A 22,703-nucleotide genomic window follows, 5' to 3' on the forward strand; every position below is an offset into this window, starting at 1 on the left:
TACCAGGCTGTGTAAAATAGTGTTTGGGTGTTATGTGCTGGATTGCACCATGTCAAAATAATATTGCTCAAAGAGGAAAAATTGTTCTTGCAAGAATTAGAAGTCCCACCCCAACAGCAGAGGTGCCTCATCCCTGGAAGTGTCCAAGACCAGGTTGGACAGGGCTTGGAGCAACCTGGTCTGGTAGAAGGTGTCCCTGCCCATGGCAGGGGGGTTGGAAGGAGGTGAGCTTTAAGACCTCTTCCAACCCAAACCATTCTGTGATTCTACAAGTAGTGGAATTCTTGACCACCTAAGCAAGGTACATCTTCTGCTATGTGGCATATTTTGGGAAACAATGAGCATCCACTGGAGGAGATCAGCTAAGGCATCACATTTGGGCCACAAGAAATTCAAGAATGTTAGAAAAGGGGTGGTTGTGACACAAAGGTCAAACTGCCCAAGTGGGAACCTCTTGGGCCAGTCGCTATTTATGGCTGTGAAACTCAGGGCAGTGGAGTTGGGTCTTGGGCAGTGAGGAGCGTGAGTTCCACTACAGTTTGAGACCCCTGTGAAAAAAAGCCAATGCAAGGAATAGAGTAGCACAGCCTTGGTTCTGTGGGAATGTGGTGAAAGAAGGAGCTGTGAGCAGCTTCCAACAGAGAGGGCTTTGCAGAGGAGCACCAAGGAGAGGCTGCGGACAGCGAAAGGCCATCGGATCAAACACGGCCACAGTGCAGGCAAGTTGGGGAGAGCAGGTTATAATATTCCAAATACTGCAGAATGGTGGCATAAGACTGTCCCTTCTCTCATAGGAAGTCTAGGATAAACACAGGAGGGAGCATTAAGTGCTACACGAAGGTGAGAGAAGCAGAGTGAGGGCAATGGTGGCACCGAGCACGTCAAACGACAGGATAAACCGAGACCTGTTCCTAGAGAAAACGTGCTCCTGCCAGACTGGAGGGGAACGGTGAGCACTAAGAATCAGGGCCGGGTGAGAGCAGCACATGATCCCCTGCCAGCACCAGCTCATTTGCAAATGTGTGGGCAGCAGCAGCTGCTCCGGCGCGTCTCCTCCAGCACCGCCACCGGAGCCCTCCTCAGGTGTTGGGCACACCAGGAAGGTGTTCTGAGCTTAAAAATGTCAAAGAGGAGCAAAATGGAGCAGGCAGCAAGAGCCACTGGTCGTTCTTGACCTGACACCGAGGGGGCTGCTGGGAAGCTGTGAGCAGCAGAGGGGGAGGGCTGGAAAAAGGAGAAATTCATTGTCACAGCAGAAGATAAGAAAATAAGAGACTTGAGGAGGAGTTTTGCTTTGCCCACCAGACAATTGAAAATAGATCAAAAGAAGAACCCAAAGGGTTTGTTAGAGATGACAGCTCCTAAGGAAGAAAGTGGGGCAAATTTCATACATTTCAACATTTTAAAATCATTTTCTTCTTGCCCAGGAAGTAGAGGGGGAGCAAACAAAGGGAGAAGACCAGATTCTGATATCACTGTTACTGGGTGAGGCAGATTTGAATCCACTGCAGTGAAATCAGAATCTGGCCCATAAGTAGGCAGTTCAGCTCCCTGTGATGAGAAACAAGTGAGTTCTGAGTTCAGGGATGAAAGAGAAAGAAGGAAAGGACTTCTATAAGGATAATAAAAGATTCTTTTTTTCACTGGCTCAGCACCTGTAGAGAAACATGGTCAAGACTTAGGATAAATTCCTTTTAAAGACTCAGCTGAGCTGAATCTGCTTTGGTCTGACCATGATGGGCAGCTCATGCTGGCCAGCTGGTTAATGGCACTATGGGAGCCCACAGTTATGGGAATGGACTTCTAATCTCTTTAGATCCTGAGCATTTTCTGAAAACATTTTCTTTTGCCATACCCTGGCAAAAGTATGACAATAACCCCAGGTGCAAGCAGTGCTCTTCATCAAATTCATCTTCAGGATGAAACAAAAATACAAACTGTCATATGGACAAATTTCCTGGACTGGCAGGACTCCGAGGGTGTCAGACAGAATCTGTCTCAAAAACAGCCTATGCTTTGAAGTTTCCAACTCTCACAACAGCCAAACTTTTTTCAAAGGCAGACACCCAATAAATGTGTACTTAACCTCCTGAGGCTTCCTCCTCTGCTGGCTCCATCCTCCACGGTGCTGAAGGCGGCTCACAGCAGCAACGTGGTGTAGCAAATTCACATGAGGTGTGTTTTGCACATGACCTGCATCAATAGTTCATGATTTCTTTTATAATGACAGCATTAAACATCCTCAGGCAGAGGCTCATGGGATCTGTGCTCGTTCGAGTAACTTAAGGACAAGCTGGTGAAACTCTCAGCAAACAGCAGGAGACAAATAATCAAACTCGGGGCATTTTAACAGAGGAAGTGCCGAGTTACAGGAGAACATCCAGTGCTGTTCCTTGTCTGAGTGGAGAGGTCAGGACTGGAATAGTCCCTGTTTGACCATCAGCAACACAAAGCAGGTTTTGAAAGTAAAAGGAGGTGCATCACCCGTTCCTCTTCTCAAGGGTTTTTCTACAACAAGAGGAATGAAAAGAAAGTGAACTCGGCAGCTGTGAGTGCTGTGGTGTCAGTCCAGTGAGACAGGGGAGTTGTGCTGGTGGAAAATCAAAGAAATGAACACAGTGCACAGATAGATATTTTTGTGGAGAGGAACATTTTTTGGCATGTCTGATCTCCTTTGCTCACTGTTGCTCGAATCAGGAGGCAAAGGGCTTCAGAGCTTGTCAGCAAAGAAATCTTTCTAAGGAAAAAATACACAACTGTTTCTCCTCTCCCCTGGCAGAGTCCAGCACTGAGACACTCTCACTCACTATAAATAGAGGTTCTGATGTCGAAGGGAAGTGTTAAGCCATGCCATTAAGGAAACCCAGTCCCACACGGACGGACACTGTGTTCAGGCAACTTCTGTTACAACAGCCCCACCCTGCACGTCACACTTCGCTCGTGGTCTGTGATGTTATCTGTCAGTCAGCCATCTCTGTGCTGATACACTCAGAAAACTTGTCATTTAAACATCCAGATATTCATGTGCTGCAGTAAATCAGGCTGACAGTCAGCTCTGGAACTGAGGCACAGCGTTTAATCACAGAATAGTTGCAACAAGCAGAACCATTCGTCCAAATTTCCCATGGTACCTTACTAATTGCCTTATTTTTAATATACAGTCAGCCCCTTGCAACTTGCCTTCTCTGTATCCTCAAGCACTTGCTGTCAAATGATCTCAAAAATAACTTCATTCCATGTCTTCAAACCATCCCCAGAAGACCCACGTTTGCCAGAAAGAAATCAGGTGGTTAGTGGGATTTTAGGTGGGTGTGGGGTGTATTTACCTGCCTGCAGGTAACTGCTGGAGCTGTGTGACCACTGGTGCAGCTGACACTCACTGCCCTCATTCCCTCAGTAACTCCCTCAGTGTAACTCCCTCAGGAGAACACCCTGATTAACTCTATTAATAGTGTGCATGTGTGTGCACCAAGTATCTGTAGCTGCTCAAGAGCTACAGGAATGTGGCAGGGCAGGGTTTGATCCAAGGAGGTCGCAAATGTTTGGTGCCCCGGGAGAAGACGAGGCTTCTCCACAGGTCCCAAACCTGCTCTTTTACTGACTGATCTCACCAAGAAGGGCAGGTGGGAGGGCTGGAAGCTGAAATGGTTAACGGAGCAGAGGCTGTGGATGCACAAGGAGGCAGCAGGTCGGCCCATCTCTCCTCGTGTGTCTGCCACTGCTATCAGATATCCCCTCCCGTGAGCGCGTGCTCAGAGCAGGGAGACAAAAATTGCTATTGACAGCAGTACCCCGCAGACAAGGTCCTCTGCTGCAGAGCTGCCCGAGCCCTGCGTGGTGGAAAGCAATTTTAAATGACAACAGAGCAGAAATGTTGTGGAGGAACCTTGTTGTGTGGAGATCTCAGGAATAGGGCAGGGAGAAAACAGAAAGTCCAGCCTGCCCTGACAAATATTGTCAGACATCGCTCTGTCTTCCAGTTCTGATTTGTGCAAACACTTCCAGGGCATCAGGGAATGTTGTCATTGATAAACACTGACCACAGGAAATGGCTGTTTCAAAGACATGCTGATGGTATGGACGACAACAACGGGATCATGGAATACATGGCCACAAAGTTAAAAAGCATTTGCATCCAACAGCATTAACCTTCACTCTCAATCATCAAAAAATAAAAAACCAGCAAACAATCTGCAGTGGTAGAGGCAGGATTATTAAAGGATTGTTTGAGAAAGAGCAAGGAGAAGGTTGTATGTCATCAGAATTTGGGATCACTACTTTGATTTGCTGTTGACAGCTCTATGTATTTTGAGATCTCAAACCCCAAAACAAAGCTTAATCTTCACTTAGGCACTACAGTTCCCTCCCTTATCACATTATCTGAGTACATCACACTCTAATTATAGTTGTCTGAACAACACTTAGTGAGATTGGGAAGTACTAACCTTGTTGGAGAAGCCCTTGAACACAGAGTAGAACCAAGTCAGAAACACTCTTTAGTTTTTAAATGCCAGCTAAGTGTGCTGCTACCAGTGGAAAAAAAATGTTCTTACTCCACCAACAGCACTTCAGAAAATTTACCTCTTCATTATCATTAGCCCAGACCTTCAAGTCTTGGCTCAAAATTCAGAACAAAGTTGTTATTAGTATGAGGTAAAAAACTGCATTATAATATTTGTATTTCTAAAAGCATCATTTAAAATATATCAGTAATCATTCAGAGAAAGGAGTAATACTTACAGCATCTCAGTGGGATATTATATCTAACTCTCAAGAGGTATCCAGAAGTACTTCTCAATATTTTAGTATCTGTTAGGCAGTGATTGCAGTTTATTTATCTCTCTCTAGTGGGTACAGCAGTAGGAGTTAAATATTCCATCTTCCTCTCCGAAGGATGTAAGGGACTGTGTCCCCATACTCAAGAAAAGAAATAAAATCTCCTTCCCACATCACATCCTGGGGTGGGCAATGGCTTCATGTGCCTTAATGATTGGGGACCAATGGCCACGTTTGTTGGCACATTTCTTCAAGGCAGCTGCTGTGAAGCCTTTGAGAAGATCTTCAAGGAGCTCAGCCCTTGTGCAGATGCTGCAGAATGGTTGTTACTGACTTTAATTGAGGCATTTCCTTTTTTGCCACCTCTGCTATTTCATTACTTTTTTTTTTTTTTTGCATTGCTTTACATGCCAGGGCATGGAGATGGGTATTCCAGCAAATCCCAGGTTTGCTTTGGGTTTATTTTTCATGTTTAAGTACAAGTCAGACTCTGCTGTTGAGCTTTTAGAGCTGACCACTGCTTTAGTAGCTTCTCCAGCCAATTTTAACTTTTCCCAAATCTGAGTTTCAAAGTCTATCATTATGAAAAAAAGGAATTGTTATTTTTCCTAGCAAGCCTTTTTTACTTTGTGGATTGAAAGAGCTCTCAATACCCTGTACATCACCAGAGTTCTTGGTAGCAACTTCAAGCCTCACTGAGAGTTTAATAAGCTGCTGCTGAGTTATGTGGCAACTGTTAAATTTTTATGGGAAAAAGTTATCCATTCTGCTGCTGTTATTAGCTATCAAACACCACAGTCACTAGAGAGGACCCTGAACCAGGATCTATGCTCTGAACTACATCAAAAATATTGGGAAGAATATTTTGCATTCCTAAGCTTTGATACAGGTCCAAATTTCACAGGCACTTGCTGTTTCTATAAAAATTTGGCCAGAATGACCAATCCCAGTATTCCCAAAAGCTGGAAATAAAAAGGAACTCTCAAGCCCATCCAGAATTTTGTTTGGGGATAATTATCCTTTTTCACCTGTGCTAGTCTTGCTAATACTCTTTCATGTGAAAGGCTCCAAATACAATCACCAGGAAATGAAGGGCTCGTCACTCCTGTCCTGCTGGGCTGTTCCAGCCCTGCAGTGGAAGGAGCTGCTCGTGGCTCTCCCTCTTTGCACCAAAGCTGTGGGACCTCAGTGACCTGTGATACCTCTGCTTTTATATCAGCTCTGGATAAATTCAACCAACTACCTTAAAAGGTATTGGAGAACCATGGAATGGTTTGGGTTGGAAGGGATCTTAAGGATCATCTCGTTCCACCCCCTGCCATGGGCAGGGACACCTTCCACTAGCCCAGGTTGCTCCAAGCTCCATCCAGCCTGGCCCTGGACAGTTCCAGGGATGGAGCAGCCACAGATTCTCTGGGCAACCTGTGCCAGGGCCTCACCACCCTCACAGGGAAGAATTTCCTCCTAATATCCCATCTAACCCTGCCCTCTGGCAGTTTAGGAAGTACACAGAGTACAGTACCTACAGATAGTGAAGTACATACAGAGAGAAGGCCCCACCTGTACACACACAAGCACAGTCATTGAAAAGCCTATTTCCACAGGAAAATAGAATAGAAAGATTATTTAGATTTTTTTCCTTAATGAATAGAAAGGATCAAAAGTCATACTCTGAATGTATCTCCTGTAAATTTTCTAACCAGAGTGGAGAGACTCAATGCAATGACCATCCAGCCTCAGAGGCCCTTGTAATGCTGGGAGTGATTTAGTTTCGTCACTTGAACTGCCATAAAAATGAGCACTGGGATCTCTAAAATCTGAAGTTTGGATTGCCTTGCCAGAGAGCCATCAGGAGCAGCAGACCCTCTGATGGCAAGCAGAGGGATGCACGGGGCAAACACGCTCCGCAGGAGCAGTCCCAGCTGAAGTGCTCCCTCCACCTGGCAGCCAGGACAGGTGTGTCACTTCCAGATGTGACATGAGCCACTTACATCTTGTTCCCAGCCTTTGAAGTGCTGTGCAGAGAAAGCCTGAGCTGTTCCTGCAATTAGAGTAGAGACATCATTTACTGGAAGAATTAAATGCGCTGGAGTAGCAAACCTGCAGTTGACACTCACAGGGTGCAATTTAAATCCTCCGGATTAGTAATTCTTTTGAGATCTTTGTAATCATTGGTAATAGGTAGTGAAATAAATCCACATTTATATCCTACAGACTGCAGCTGTGCTTCTGTTAAAGTAGTATTAACTGATGGGTTTTAAATCCTTCTGCCAGCTTGAGCTGTAAGCACCGAAGCTCCTGTGCAGGGATAACTCATCCTGTGTGATGTGTGTTCCCGAGCACGAAAGCACTGGTTAATGAATAATGAAAGCACCAAGGCAGAATCACAGCTCAGGGCTCACTCCTGCAGGAAGCTCTCTGGGGAGAGGTCCTTGTGTGGCTCCCGGTGCCACAGCGACCCAACTGCAGCTCAGGCTATGGATAACTGTGACAGGAAAGAACACAAACTGCTCATGTAAGGCTTTACCTGGGTGGACAAAGTGCTGACTTGTTCAGCAGAGTGAGGAGTTCATCTGGTCAGCTCTGGCATTGTTCCTCCAGGTATCAGGAGCACATACTGTGCCCTGACTTGCTGCACAGGCTCCCAGTTAACTAAGTTAGTTAACTAAACAAGTATGCCATTAAAAGCTGAGGCAACCTTGAGGGGGACATATGGCTTTAAATTGCAGCAGGAAGAGATTTATGGACTTGTTTTCCCAGCCTAGAGAGTACCTGAAGAGGCCTCAGGCAGTTCAGCACTTACCAATCTGATAAGGGAAGTCAGCACTTCACTGGGATGAGATGGGAGGGATGGTGGATGTGGGATTGGCACTTGGCTTTGCCATGGAGCCCCAGCCATGGAGCAGGAAGTGACAGTCACCCTGGGACCCAGAGTGACTGTCACCCTGGGAACAGAAAGAAGCTTTGCAAACTCGGTGTGCTTGTTAGATAAGCTGATAAAGTAAAGCATTAGAGATTAAAAACAGTCAAGAGAACGATATTAGTGGCTGAAGAACAGAGCCCAGGAATCCTGGCTCTCCCTTCCTTCAGTTGTGCTTCACCCCAAGCTTCCCAAAATTCATGGCTTTAGAGGTGGTTTCTTGACAGCTTAAAAAAAAAGCACATTTACCAGGTTCTGTTCCTTATGGGGTTTGTTTGCTTTGTTTTCCTTTAGGAATCTACAAAGGACATTGTTTCCGAATCAACCACTTCCCTGAAGACAATGACTATGACCACGACAGCTCAGAGTACCTTCTCCGTAAGTGAACACTGACACCCAATGTGTGGCCACAGGGACTTCCCTGGGCTTCTCTTTCCTAAAGAGCAACCCAGGTCTTACTCATTGCAAGAGACTGGCCCAATCTGGGTGGCACAGAGCATGTGCAGCTCATGCTGCACTTGGCACAACCATCACCCTTGGGGAGCCCCATTTCATAGAGTCATTGAGTCATAGAATCATGGAATGGTTTAGGTTGGAAGGGACCTTGAAGAACATCTCATTTCAACCCTCCTGCCATGGGGTTTCAAGGGTTTTATCCAAGGGTTTTCTTCAGCCAGGGGGATGCTCATGATTTTGGTGCCCATTGTCTAAATATCACATGGCAAATTTTCAAGTGAAAACTACAGCTACCGTTCCCAGATTGGAGAGGATCTTTTACAGAGGGACTATTTATCTGGTTAGGGTATCAAAACAGGTTTGAGGAGGGGGTTCCAGCCCACTAGGAAGCTTTTCCCAACCCTTATGCAAGCCTCATCCTTTGCAACTGCTGAGCCACCTCCCCCTGCAGTGAAATTACTGCATTGTAGGAAGGAAGCTGAAATTTCTGCAGCTAACAGCAAAATCCCAGCGTGAACATGGGCTGTGACTTCCCTGCCTGGCCAGCCAGCCACTGCTGCTCTGTGCTGGCATGGAATCCTCCCCCCAGCAGCAATTTTCATCCACCAACCTGGTGCTTGAAATGAGGGCAATGGTTTTGTCTCCTCCGGTTGACCATTCCCTCGGCTGATGGGAAGCCTTGGAACCCGAGTGTGAAACCTCATGAATCCTGCAAAGTTGGAGTTGGATTCCCCCTCCCCAGAGGACTCCTTGCCTTGTTGTTCCTTCTGAGCAAAAGAGCTGAGCAGCCAAGCTGAAAGCAGTGCCCTTTGCCAGGGAGAGGAACTGCAGCTCACAAGGTGTTGGGAAACCAGGGAGCTGTGAACAACGCTGCTGGCAAGGCAAAAAACACCTCAATTACACTACTAATTACCTGAAACACCACTTAGAGAACCGCTCTGCCCTTCTGCTCACTTCTGGGCAACAACTTCTAGTTGCTAAGACAAGGAGAAAGAAAAAAAAATCTCTGAAAAGTTCGCTTCCCCAGAAAACCCAGAGGTTTTTTCCTCTTTGCTCTTGTCGATTCAGATCAGTCATAGCACCCGGGTGACACGATTTCAGAGCTCAGGCTGAGGCAGAGGGTGAGCACAGCTGCATTTATCTTTCATACAAAGCCTTGGAACTAATGTTAAATTGATGCCAAGTCAGCTTTAGGAAACAAACATCATTAGTAAAAGGACTGTAAAAGAAAGGGGAATTAAGTAGCATCTTGATAAAAGTGCATTATGCCTCCTTTATATGGAGAGAAGTGCAAACTGGGAAAAACATCTCCATGGGAAGACATGAGATCGGTAAATTGCTGTAAGTGTGCTTGTGATGGGTGTTTCTAAAAGCTGTTTTCCAAAGTGACTAAGTACAGATCTTAAAAACAAGTTGGTCCAGCCCTTTTATATCTTCTGCAAAATCGGTCTCCAGTGGCTCCCCCGCAGAGCTCCCCCTCTCCTGCACGGAGACAAGGCTTTAACTTTCCTGAGAACTGCAGCTTCCCATGCATACAGTTGATTTAGAAAGGTTCCATGTCTAAATCCAGAGGAGATGAGCTCATACCTATATGTAATGGGGACCAAATCATTGTCTAAGACAGGAGGATATTTGCATCCTGTTTCAAAGGAGACACGAGAGCTTCCGTCCCGTTTCTGCCCTCTGCAACACCCTTGCAGTCTGCTGGCTCCATCTCATTCTCCACTCTTTCCAGCCATTTCTTGGCACAAGTTTCTCAGAGGGACATGTTGGGGATAATCCTTATTTTTCCTGCTTGGCTCAGACACCAACACGGTGTGCATCTCGTGCTCCTGAAAGAGCAGCATGAGGGGTCTCAGCCTGCTCCACAGTCTCCAATTTAATACAGGCTTCAGTGAAAATCAAGCATTCCAATGCCAGCAGGATCAAGCCCTGATTCAAACCCCTATGGAAATCAGTGAAAAAGGTGGCTGATTTTAGGAGACCTTGGTCCAGGACGTGGGTAGGAGCAGTCTGGATTTTGCCCTTCAGTGTTCAAGCTGCTCCCTGCAAAACCAAGCAAAGGACAGCACAGCGACGACTGACACGTGCAAAGGAGCTCGAACAAGACCCTTCCTATGGAACCTTCCCTGTGGCAACACACTCCAATCTGTGTGTTTAAAAAAATTCCCCTTCTCCTGGCTGTGCAGAGCCCCAGTGAGTGGCAGATGTACCACAGAGTGCAGTCCCCGGGCTGCCGCCGCATCGCCCAGCAGCACATGTGTGCTCCGGCTTCCCCCCCTCTCCTGCCTCCCTCCTCTCCTGCTTCCCTCCTCTCCCACATTTTTTTGGGCACACAGAAACCAAGCTGCTCCCATCCAGCAGCACAGAAAGCACATGCACCTCTCCCCTTGCAGGAGGGAGGTTTCAGCCATTCTCATCCCGGGGGATGCCAGGGCTCTCCTGCTGCGAGGAGGGGCACTGGGCACCCCATTCCAGGGACGTATCTATACTTTCATGCCCTTCTTCCCTGAGTGCCACAGCATCCCCTTTTCCAAGCCTCTCAGAGGAGATGAAAAGCCCGAGCAGAGGCCGGGGCTCGCAGCCCGTGGGGAGGAGCAGCGGCTCCACCGAAGGAGGTGTCACCACACATAGCCGTGCACAGCGGCCAATGCAAACAGACAGGACGGTAAACAAGGGGGGGAAAAAAGCAAGGGAGAAAGCAAAAACCAGATTGCCTTAATGTTTTTTGATGTGCTGTCATTTTATTACCAGTATCAGGAGACATATGTAAATTCTACATGGTACCTATGAGCTTCCTTTGAAATTTCCTAGCTGAAAGTACACATTGTAGGAAAAAATATACTGGAGAGTTTTACAGGAAGAGAACACTGTGTGTTTTGTTTCTCTTCAGATTAATTACCTACTATGGAAGAATTATCTCTGGAGATTATTGCTACAAGTAGAACAACCCAGCCTTTATATCTGGCATGTCTGGCAAGTTCCTTCCAATGATATCAGTGAAGAATTTTAGGAGAGCTCTTTGATGTAATTGAATTCATTATAAACAGCATGGCCATCAAATATAGGAAATAACATCCAGAAAGAATGGGCCACGGATTTTGAGCCAGTGCTGCCTTCAGCCAGGGCACTAAGAGGTAGTGATTTGGGGTGCCTTAATGTTCAGCAGCAGAGACTGACTGTGAATCTTTTTCTAATTATTGATTCTAAAAACTGACCCAGAAGCCAAAAGTGCTGTTGCTTTGTACCAGCTGCGTGGGGATGCAGGCAGGACAGGAGAAGGGGTTCTCACCTCTCGACAGGCTTTGACCAGAGACCTTACAGCCACGTCACTTGGATGTGCCAGTCCTTGCGAGACGCTGCCTGAATAGCAATGCCCCCGCCTGAATGGGGTTCAGATCCCGTCAGAAAATGCCCCCTCTGTGAGGGACATGTGCGGCAACGCTGCCACGCTGGAGAGGGAGGGACTTTTCTCGCTGTTGCAGATCGATACAGGCAGGATCTTCCCAAGCAGGATCTTCCCAGGCAGGGCCTGTCTTCTTGGGTTTGTGTTCTCACTGTCCTCGGGAGGGCTGGGCTGTAGTGGGGGCTCCAGGACTGGACAGAGCACAGGGAGCAAACACCAGCCCTGCCCCTCTGCCGTCAGTGGGAGCTGTGCCACCAGTTACCAGGGGAATCGTCAGGGAGTGTTCAGTGAGTCAGGAATGCCATGGCCATCCACAGTAAAATGAGAAGGCATCAGCTGTAACATCTGGCCATTTCTCCTGGAGAAATGGGCGCCGCTCTCCGTGCGTGTCAGCCAGGGATGGCACCCGGAGAGGCTGCGGCGCTCACGGCACCGCGGCAGAGGAGATGTCCAGATGGCGTTTTCTCCTCTCCCAGCACTCAGCCTTGGGGTGCCCGTGTCCTCCCAATCTGCTCTGGGGTTTCCATGCCCCTGTGACAGCAAACTTTGACTCCCCCTCGCCTTGGGCATCCCCACACCCTGGCACCCCTCGCCTTGCCAGGACTCCCCTCCATTCATTCACCTTTCCACAGTTCCAGCTTTTGGGCGATCCTGTTTTCCACAGCACCTTATCTCCCCTTCTTCAAAAAAAAAAAATAATCCTTTCTCTACAGCAATAATACAACTCAGTTCCTCACTCTGCCTTTCAGGAACCCCTGCCAGCTTCTACCCCTTTGGTTTTTACAATACAGACATCCCTCTTCTCATGCTTGTTTATTTTTTCTCAGCCCTTTTGTTCCCTCCCTGCCGCTTCCCTGTCGATTGCTGCTCAGTCTGGTTGTGACCCGACTTTGAAAGCTGGCTTGAAGTGGTGTTCTAATATTTTTGTGGGGGATTTTATAGCCCATGCTGGTGAATGGACTGAAGCATACAGAATTTTAAATGACTCTACTTTGCTGTCAGAAAACTAAACACGAACATCTAAGACACACTTGTTAGAATTTCTTCCTTAGAAAGCTGAAAGGTTGCAATGTCCTTAATATCCAACAAAAGAAAAAGGGGTTATTAGCTGTGCTTGCTGGCAACATGGATGCTGCTGGCTTCAAAAGCTGTGATTTGCTCACCTTGCACATGTAGCAAGGAACAGATCCGTCTGCTCCAGCCGTCCCAAACCTCGTAGGGTTCATAGCCAGCTCATGAATTTTTCACAGCTGCTCCCTGCATGATGCTGGGTCTTACTGTCACTTACCTCATGCTTTGCCAGAAATATTCTGCACATGATGGCATCAGATAATGTTGATAAGGCTGGACTTCCTAGGAGAAAGCTCAAAAGATTGAAGCTACTCAGTTGAGAGCCTGGCCACCTACCCAAGGTCTTGGCTCCCAAAAACATACTCAGAAATGCAGAATCAGTAACAATTCCAGAAAAAGAAAATTAGATATTAGGGAAAATTTCTTCACTGAAAGGATTGTGAAGCATTGGAACAGCTCCCAGGGAAGTGATGGAGTCACCATCCCTGGAAGTGTTCAAAAAATGTGTGGATGTGGCACCTGAGGACGTGGTTTAGCGGTGAACACGGTGGAGGTCTGGGTTGACGGTTGGATTTGATGACCTTAAAGGCCTTTTTGAACCTGAACAGTTCTGTGATTCTATATCATTCTTCTTAATGATTCTCTGAAAAGCCAGGGACTTTGAGACTCTAATCTCCACACTTGCACCCTAGGAGGCTCCTGAAATGATTACTGTCTGTCTTGCTTTTCTACCCGTCTCCCTCCAGGCATCGTCCGCGCCTCCAGCGTGTTCCCCATCCTAAGCACAATTTTGCTGTTGCTGGGAGGACTCTGTGTCGGAGCAGGAAGGATTTACAACAGCAAAAACAACATTATTCTCAGCGCTGGGATTCTCTTTGTTGCAGCAGGTATGTTCTCCTTAAACTGAGTCCTTAAGAAGCGCCGCCTTTTGCAACTGAAAAAGACTGGAAAAGCTCATTGGCAATTCTTTCCCTGGCACCCCTTTCCTGGATTGAGGGCATTAACAACATCACACCAGGCAAATTTCTTCAGACACAATTATCTTCTTGAAGCCCTAAAATAAGTATATTCTAGAAAAGCCTTTAGTTTTCCTGAAAAAAGGAAGTGAAAATCAGTAACAAGCATGTTTTACACTATTTAAAATGTATTAAACATTAGATGAATCAGACACCTCTTCCACCTAAGGCCTTTTCCTTATTTTTAATATGGTGGCAGAAAACATTCACCTCTGATAGGTGAGTCTGTTTTTCACCCTAGAAACATCTGAGAGAGTCAGCCCCATTGTTAATAGCTTTTCCCTGAAGCCTGGATTAAACATGCTGCATTTAGATGAAAATTCAGCAAGGTGGAAGAGAACTTATCTTGATCAAGGTGAACAGCCGTAGCCCTGAGCTCAAAATGTATTTTTATCATTATTCTGAATGTTAGAATCCCACTAACAATATTAGTGAGCTCCCATATGCTGCTTCTTTCCCGCTGTGGAAATGAAGAGGTGGGGGAAAAAAATCCGGCTGAATATTTTGGCATCCGTGCGAATGTACCAGACGTGGATCCATTGTTTGTTTTTCAAGAATAAATGGAACCTTGAGACAAATTAAAGAGTCAATAAATGTAATAAATTTCCCAGTCGCAATCTTTGAACCACTCAGGTGCAGAAAGTAACACGGCTTGAATTTCAGCTTCCCAGCCACATAACCACTGATTTATGTTTTTCTTTCTCTAGGGCTAAGTAATATCATAGGGATCATTGTCTACATATCAAGCAACGCAGGTGACCCAAGTGACAAGCGAGATGAGGACAAAAAGAACCATTACAACTATGGTTGGTCTTTTTATTTTGGAGCCTTGTCTTTTATTGTGGCCGAAACCATAGGTGTTCTGGCTGTGAACATTTATATCGAGAAGAACAAAGAGCTGAGGTTTAAGACCAAGAGGGAATTCCTTAAGACTTCCTCCAGTTCTCCTTATGCCAGGATGCCAAGCTACAGGTACAGGAGGAGGAGGTCCAGATCCAGCTCTCGATCTACGGAGCCTTCTCCATCCAGAGACATTTCCCCGGTTGGCATGAAGATAGCGAGCACCATCCCCATGAACGAGATTTCCATGTACACCCTCTCCAGAGAGCCTTTGAAGGTCACGACGGCTGCCAGCTACAACGCAGACCAGGAAGCCAGCTTTCTGCAGGTCCACAACTTCCTTCAGAAGGAGTTTAAGGAAGGACTCCACGTCAACATGGTCAACAGGAGGACGACGCCTGTTTGAAGCACCTTCCTCCCTCGCGCTTTTTTTTTGAAGAAATATCAGAACAGAAGGGATCTGTCATGAGAGAAGGAGCGATGTTAAAATACCCTCTCACCTCTTTAATTGTGGCATGTGTTGAGGTAGCAAGTGGAGATCCTCTGGACCAGCATAAAGATGTTACACGCTCGTAGCTTTTTTTGAAGCTATTTGGAGTTTGTTTCTTTCCGTTCTTGGTGTCACGAGATGAAGGCAGTTCATGTCCCTGCACTTTTGTAGTGTGTACACAGTCTTGGAGAAACTGCAAAGGACTGGCCACCAGTGTGTTTTAAAGGATTACAGAAAAATTGTTGTACGACTTTTTTTTTTTTTTCTAATATTGAGATCCCTTAATACAAACTTGCAAATATAATTTATAATCAAGCCCAAGGATGAATATGAACTACTCATCAAGCGAGCCACTTTCCTTTGACACAGCGTAAACTTTGCCTCTTTCAAAAAAAAAAAAAAAACAAAACAAAAACAAAAACAGAAAAAAAATATTTTTGAAGGCAACACTTTCTAAAACTGACCTGTGCCACTGAAACCGTAGAGCACCCACGTACTGAGCAGCGTGGACTCCCTGATGGGGTGGTGAGGGAGTCCCCCGTTTCTGGGTGTGAGGCATCCCTTGGGGCGATGCAGGTCGAGGAGAAGAGGGTTGGGTGCGTCTTGAGACACCTGGACAAGGGAAAAGATTAAAGCAGGTGGGACTTGAGCATATTTGCCAATATCATTTCTTGCCTAACGTTCAGAAAACTTGAATTCCTCATCTCGACGAGCCCTAGTGCCTGATCCGGCGAGGTGCTGAGTGCTGCCTGTCAGGAGCCCCCAGAGACACTCCCAGCGAGGGCGAGGAGCAGAGCTGAGCCGGGGTGGCCGGTTCCCTGCGACTGCATTCCTGATTTCCTTACTGCTTTCACAAGTGCAACACTAACGCTTACTGGGAACTGAGATCTCTAAGCAACGTCGGGAAAAAAAAAACCGAGGAGCTAAACTAGCAAACCTTCCTGCAGCGACGGGAGCGGAGCGTCGGCAGAGCAGATGGCAACTTTGTATTTTTTAAAAAAAAAAAACCAGAACAAAAAAAAAAAAATAGTCGCCGTTTATGAGATATTTATTAAACTCTTTTTATTATGAATAAGTGCCGCATGGTGCAAGGTATAGTTGCTTTTAGATGGAAATGGTGGTTCGACCTGATTTAATTTATTTTGTAATGATGCATCTACTTACGTGCAGAGAGCCCACTGCAAACTCTATGCATCACGTAAGGAGGGAACTAATTTGTACCCTTTGCTTCTGTATGTTTCTAAAAGAGTCTGAAATATTTTTTTTTCTTCTTCTTCTTCTTCTTATAAATTCCTGCTTTCGTTTTTTACACTTAGGCTTGGATCTCAAAGCTCGAGGGCCTGACTCAAAGGTAATTTAATTTAATAGTACTCATGCTGATTTTAGTGACCACTCGACCAAGCCATATGAGAATGAGGTGCCCGATTCCCCTCAGATGAATTAGATGCAGTGAGAGAGGAGCATCTAATTCCCAGAGATTCCTTTGAATATGCCCACCATCTTTACCCAGAAGACTAGAGAAGTGGTGACAAGGGAAAAAAAAAATCATGATTTGGAAAGCTTGGCTCACTGATGGTGGGAGATCTCAGCCAAACTGTTAAAGCCTCTTTAGTCTTAATTTATCCCGCAATGGCCGTGACTCGGTGGTGGTTTGGATTCAAGGCTTTCAGCTAGTGGAACCAAGTCCTCCAGGGAAATCCCGGAGAAGCTGCCTTAACATCCCAAAAAGCAAGTTAAACCCCCTCTCCCCCCTCCCCAGATAAACCCTGCTTAAGCCTCTCTCCTTGCAGGAACCAAGACACAATTCTCAATTCTGAGCTAAAGTCTTCCCCTAGTCGCTGTTGAGCTCTGCTGGGCCCTCAGCCTGGCAGAGCCACATCGTTATTTTGGCAGAGGTGGGTTGGAGCCTTCATCCCTGCTCATTAAGAGTTTCCATTCAGGTTAAAACTCTGCTGGGATCCTTTTATCGAACCTCTGAACTCTGAGAGCTAAAGCGAACGGAGCGATGGGAACGATTTAAAAGTAGAAAATGTTGTGCTACTTTCTGTATCAACACACTATGGAGAAAGATGTTACACAAGCTTTTTAAAAAAAAAAAAAATTCAAACAGAGGCAGACAAGAAAACTTTTTTACCTACTTTTCGGCTAGGACAACATAAAAGAGTTCTAAAATTATTAAAGTTCTTGATGAAAGGTTTTTTTTACAAGAATCTTTATGCTTTCAGACAATAAATTATTTCCTACTTTTTGAGACTTCGTAATATTAAAATACTTTGATTAGCTATGATAGAAGTAGAAGTTTGCAATGAAAAAAAAACCAACCTTCTGTCTCATTAGTGTGTCATACTAAGTGCTAATTAATTTACATCTAATTATAGTCGATGTATTTTTCAAGTGCAATTTCCCAGAACTATTTGTTTCCCACTGTGTTAATAAACTAATAGTTAGAACTAAGTCCTCATCCGTGTTTACTGTAATTAAGAATAAAACCATTCCCTTTAAAACCAGGAGTTAGATATAGGCTGTTTCTCTAAACTCATGTACCTTGAACTGGAAGTTGACAGTGTGAGGTTTGCTCCGCGCGTTGGTTTTGTTCTTTTAGTCATCCTTCTCCAGTGAATGTGCTTCAAACCATCTGATTCCAGCCAAAGTCCAAGGTTTTCCTTCAGCCCAGGTCAGACCTGCAGAGGCACGTGAAGTATTTTTACACCACGTTGGCAAAAATAAAAAGTCTTGCTGAGGGTTTTTGGGGTGTTGCTCTTTGGCAGAGCCTCCTCCCCCTGGGCAGGGCTGCTCTCAGCAGCTCCCCGAGTGTGATGGCCTGTCTTGGTCCGAGCCAGAGCATCTGCTCCTTCTCCAGTAGGCACCTTGGAAAAATGGAGCTGGAGTGGGGATCATGGGATGCTCATGGGATACGGGGTCTGGACAGGGAACAAGGGCACAGAAGTGGAGGTAACAGGGACCAGAGCTTTTGTCCTGCGGGAGGACGGGGGCTGCCATTGAAAACTCACACAGTTGCAGTGCAGTAAATTGTTCAACCAAAGCAAAAAAAAAAAAATCTTTTCACTTGACATTCCCAGTAAAAAAAAAAAAAAATCCTCAAATAATCAGTCCTTCCCTGTGGAAAACTTTGATTCCGACAAAACTGAAAAATCTGCAGCATTCCTGCCCATGAACAATCTCGCTCCATGGCTGATCTGTCTGAACAGTTAGATTGTGCTCAGACTTTGAAACCACTCAGTGATAGTTTAAAAAAACCCCATCTGTTCTTCCACATCTCTCTGGTTTCCCTGGACAGCATCAGAAAAATGAGCCCCATTTCTCAGCAAGGCCTGTAGATATCACAGAACCATATCATTAACGATAATCAGTTTTCTGGTATATAACATACTGTAACAGCAGAACCAAAAAAAAAATAAAAAATGCTATTGGATCAGATTTGATTTTCCAGGAAACAAAGTTTCAGGTGTATCATCAGCTCTCTCTCTTCCTCGTTTCTCATCCACAGTAGGAGTAAAAAGAGAAATCACTTCAGCTGCCCAGACATCTAACAATAAACTATTTTTCTATTTCCTTTTCTCTCTGTATGGATCACATATCCACAAGGGCTAATATATCACGTCCCTTGAGGCTACATTTCTGTCTGCAGTTCTAAAGTGTTATTTCCACTGTGCTTCAGTTCTACTGGTATAATCACAACCATGTATAATGTACTTAATCCTTACTTTTTAAATAAACCATTTTAAATGTATCTGGGTTTGTGTGGAGAAAGGTATATAGATTTTTAATTTCCAGATTCTCTGAGCTGAGATTTCTGTGTTTATGTTTTCACGTTTCTCCCTGTTTGATTGCAGGTGCTCATGTTACTGGAAGCCAACATATGGGAGGAGATAGAACTATTCTTGTGGTCCCACAGAATCTCCAAGATAAGCTATCCTCACAGTATTTCCAGTTAGTTGGGTTGGGAACTAAGAAAGACCTTCTAGTTTCCAGCTTCAGTTCCCTTTTTGAGCCTGGTGTGGTGGCCAGAAGCCACTGCAAACCACCATTGAGAAAAACAACCCGGTGTCTTCTGAGGTGCTCACCCTGAGCCTGTGCTTTCTTTCAGCTTTTGAGGTTTCATATGAACTCACCTCCAAGCATCCTCCTTTCCCCTGACCTTGCCCATTTTGCCTGAAGGAAGCCTGACCCCACATGCTGAAGCTCCCACAGCCTTGCTCTGATCACCACCCCAAAATCCCGGCGGGACGAGTGGTGCAGAACACAGGGCAGCAGTTCAGCAGCCTCTCCCTGCTCCCAGACATCCCGAGCCATCCCTGTATATACAGGCAATATTTCTTCTTCAAATCCTTCTTTTAACTTTACCTCCCAGCTCCTCAGCCTCCAGACTGTCTCTAAAGATGAAGACTGCCCGTGTGTCTCCATCCGCCTCTCCCGGCCGTGTGATGAATTGGCACGTCTGGAGGGAGGCAGGGGATTCATCTTTTCAAATGCCTCTGACACACGGCAGAGAAACCCTTTAAAGCTCGAGCCCAAAGCTGGTTCCCCTGGACTGAAACAAATAAAGGCTTTTCCCACATTGTTGAGCAAGTCCATGGGTAAGTGGTGACCCCAGGAGCTGAGGCTGCCCTGCTGTGAACGGGGCTGTATCAAAAAGTGGTGTTTGGGGTGGGGGGAAGTAAAGGCAGAGTCCTTAAAGCTTTGGAAAAAGAGTCCAGCGAGGAGGATGTGGCATTACCTTGGAATGAGAAAAGTAACAGACATGGGCGGTGCTGAAAATAAAAGGGAATGGAGAGGCTCTGCACCTGTCTGCAGCCGGGCTCAGCTTACAGCCCTGCTGCCGCCCTTCCCCAGAGCCAGGGGATCGCTTCCCAGAACGGCACACCCGGCACGGCGGCGGTATTTTGGGAGAAGGGAGCTTGGATCAGTCACACGGGTTGACCAGCCCTGCCTGTGCCCCGTAGGGAAGAGACTGGGCTGCGTACGGCAGGGTGGGGGTCTGTTAAAAAATAAAATACCCAACCAAAACACGCACTCACACATTTTGCTGTTGCCTTCAGAGCTGGCAGGATTTCAGCCCCAGAATTAGGGAGCTTTTAGAGGGTGCTGTTGGTGCCGTTGCCGAGTATTGGCCACGCAGAGCCCATGATGATCCCGGTGGTCTCACCCCACTGGGGCAATGCAGGCTGAGGAGCCCAAATATTTTCCTATTGGAAAAAAGCTGTTTGCTGAACTCGCATTTGAGCTGGGAGCAGACCAGCTGCTGGCTCCCCCTCTCTGGGTTATTCTCACCTGGGAAGGGTCTTCTGCAGAACATCACTCTGCCAGCAGGGAACCACAGAATGGGGGCAGTCTGGTTGTGGTAAATACTGAGGCTGGTCTGGAAGAAATACAGAAGACTGCAAGTGCTGGGGAGCAGAGCCAAGCCACCACCTCTGCCAGGGAAAACACAACACATAGTCGGGCTTCAGGCACCTCCTTTGGCATTTTCTCCAGCAGAGAAACAGAATCATGTCCCTCACTCACCGCTGCTAAAGTGCAACTAATTACAACCCTTCTACTTCCCAGCAGGTCCTCATTAATAGTCTGTTTATATTTCATGTGATATTGATTTTTAAATGTGAATACTTACCACCTGACAGAGGGAGACTGTGTCCTTTTCTCCTCCAGAAATCCTTTTGCTGCTGCATTTGTCAGGTGCCCACCTGCCCCATGGAGCCCCCAAAGCCCCAGGGAAGGCAACTTCACCTCCACACTAGGGCAGAAGTTCCCAGGTTGGGGACAGAGGCTCAGCCCAAGGGCAGAGGAGTCTTTTGGCTCTCACCAAGGTGCTGATCACCAAACACCAGCCAGAAGCCCCCAGAAATACATGGAGCCTGTGCTGGGAGGAGGCAACAGCAGCGTTCTCACAATGGGGCTGCATCAGCTCATGTAGCTAACCCACAGAGCCCATGGGGAGCAATAACCCACAAAACACTTTTTTTCCCATGGACTGTCAGCTCTAGGTTGTTTTTTGAGGGATGGGGACAATATCTGACCTCAGCTGCAGCAGTGTGAGCTTTCAGTCCCCAGGGAAGCCACTGCTCCTCATGTTGGGGCTCATCAAAGTTCATTCACACTCCCAGCTCCACTCATCAGGAAGGAAGGATGAATTTTTCCCTTCTGATTTCACTTTAGTTGTTTCCTGGAAATTAGGAAACTCAAAACAAAACCAAAACTGTAGAACTTATCCAGATTGAAAGACCTAAATGAGAACAAAAAGCATGATTCTTGCCAACACTGGAAGAGACACAGAGACCAACACCAGTGAAGAAATTAATGAGTTCCCACCCTGCAGTCCTTGTAGGTTGTAATTAGTCTAAAGCAGGATCATTAGCACTTGCTTCCTCAGCAACCAGAACCTCACTTTGTGCCCACATTTGCAAACACACATTCACTTCCCTCTGTTCCACCTGTGGAGTTTGGAGAATCAAGGAGGCGAAGTGGGGATGCAGCTCCCGAGACCGACTGATGTCTAGTGAAATTTAACAAGAGCCTTCTTCAAAGGAAAAAGCATCACATCTTTAATGCATTCCTTTGCTGGTTTAAAGCCTGCTCCCTTTAGGTTTCTCTGTTTCATGAGAACTCTTGGTTCTGGTTTAAATGTAATCCTCTCATATCTCTGCCAGCCCCAGCATGGATGTGCCTGTGGTCTCTGGTCCCTGCCTTGCTCCATGTCCCCTCTGTCCTCCCTGGTCCCTGTCCCCTTCCCCTCCAATTTTGCACCACACACCTTCAATCCTCCCCCTGGTTCCCACATTCCCATCAGGAATGGGTCACCAGGTGCCATCCCGGGTTCAGACATGTCCCCTGCTCCCCAGGGGTGTCTGAGTCAGCCCTGTCACACATCAAGCAGAGTAACATTAGCCCCTTTTAAGCCATATTTCAATTACAGTTATTTTGGATCAACATTTTTTGGCTTACTCTTTATTTTCCTTCCTTTCCCATGCTCTCCTCACACCTCAACTCCTTGCTCCACATTGTCCTCATCAATTTGAGCTGACACCTCTGCACCTTTATTTTGACATCAAACTGGGGTGTTAATAAAGCAGGACTGGAGTAGCTCTGACATTATCTTGACACAATGATATTTGCAGCTTTCCACTGGCATTTTTTTACCCGTTCTTTAACATTCAGGTACTGTCACCCTCCTCAGTTTGACATCACAATTGTAATGTCGCCTCCACAGTGGCCTCTGCATTGACATTATCATCAAATTAGCTTTACAATCAGTTGGAGTATCAAAGGGAAGGAGAGAAGCTGGTCCCAGGAATCTGGGCTCAGGGAAGTCACTTCTGGAAGAAGGAAAGGGCATGTTAGGTGGCTGCTGGAGTTACAGTAGGCATCGAGAGGAAGCTGGCTGGTGAGAAAGCAAAGAGTACTCAAGGTTTTGCATTAGAAAAAATAGGAAAGAAAAAAAGACACCAACCCCCCCTCCAAAAAAAACACACACAAAAAAAAAAAGGCAAAAAAAGCCCAAGGAAAGACCACAAAAAACCGTCCCCAGCTACTCAGAATAGTTCAGGTTAATTAAAAACATTATTACAAAAAATAAACCAGAAATAATTATAACAAAAATCAATGCTAAAATAAACAAGTTGCCTTATTTTGCCATTTTCTGCCGCAGTTCTGGGCTCTGGAGGGACATCCAGCTCCGAGCTCCGTGCAGGGGCCACTGCGAGCCACAGG

The 22,703-nt window shown here is 46.2% G+C and overlaps 1 protein-coding gene and 1 long non-coding RNA gene across 3 annotated transcripts in view; one reads left to right on the top strand and one right to left on the bottom strand.

Annotated features, from left to right (window-relative positions):
• Positions 1–18,726, top strand: part of CACNG4 (calcium voltage-gated channel auxiliary subunit gamma 4) — a 43,261-nt gene extending 24,535 nt beyond the window's left edge. Inside the window, exons 2-4 of the mRNA XM_051797702.1 lie at positions 7,991–8,074; positions 13,376–13,516; positions 14,353–18,726. Coding sequence (XP_051653662.1) covers positions 7,991–8,074; positions 13,376–13,516; positions 14,353–14,891 — 764 coding nt within the window. The 3' untranslated portion in view covers positions 14,892–18,726. The remainder of the gene's footprint in view (positions 1–7,990; positions 8,075–13,375; positions 13,517–14,352) is intronic.
• Positions 14,871–22,635, bottom strand: LOC127475676 (uncharacterized). Of its 2 annotated transcripts, none has more exons than XR_007906276.1 (6): positions 21,014–22,635; positions 20,268–20,410; positions 20,015–20,161; positions 17,520–17,656; positions 15,440–15,587; positions 14,871–14,945 (listed from the first exon to the last, which is right to left on the bottom strand). It is a non-coding gene; the product is annotated as an uncharacterized LOC127475676 (long non-coding RNA). The 2 variants fall into 2 exon arrangements; XR_007906275.1 differs by having other exon boundaries at positions 20,015–20,196.
• Between the last annotated feature and the right edge of the window lie 68 nt (positions 22,636–22,703).

This window comes from Manacus candei, unplaced genomic scaffold, assembly GCF_025592945.1.
Source record: "Manacus candei isolate 608988 ecotype Guabito, Panama unplaced genomic scaffold, ASM2559294v1 h1tg000047l, whole genome shotgun sequence".
In the NCBI taxonomy this organism is placed as follows: Eukaryota; Metazoa; Chordata; class Aves; order Passeriformes; family Pipridae; genus Manacus; species Manacus candei.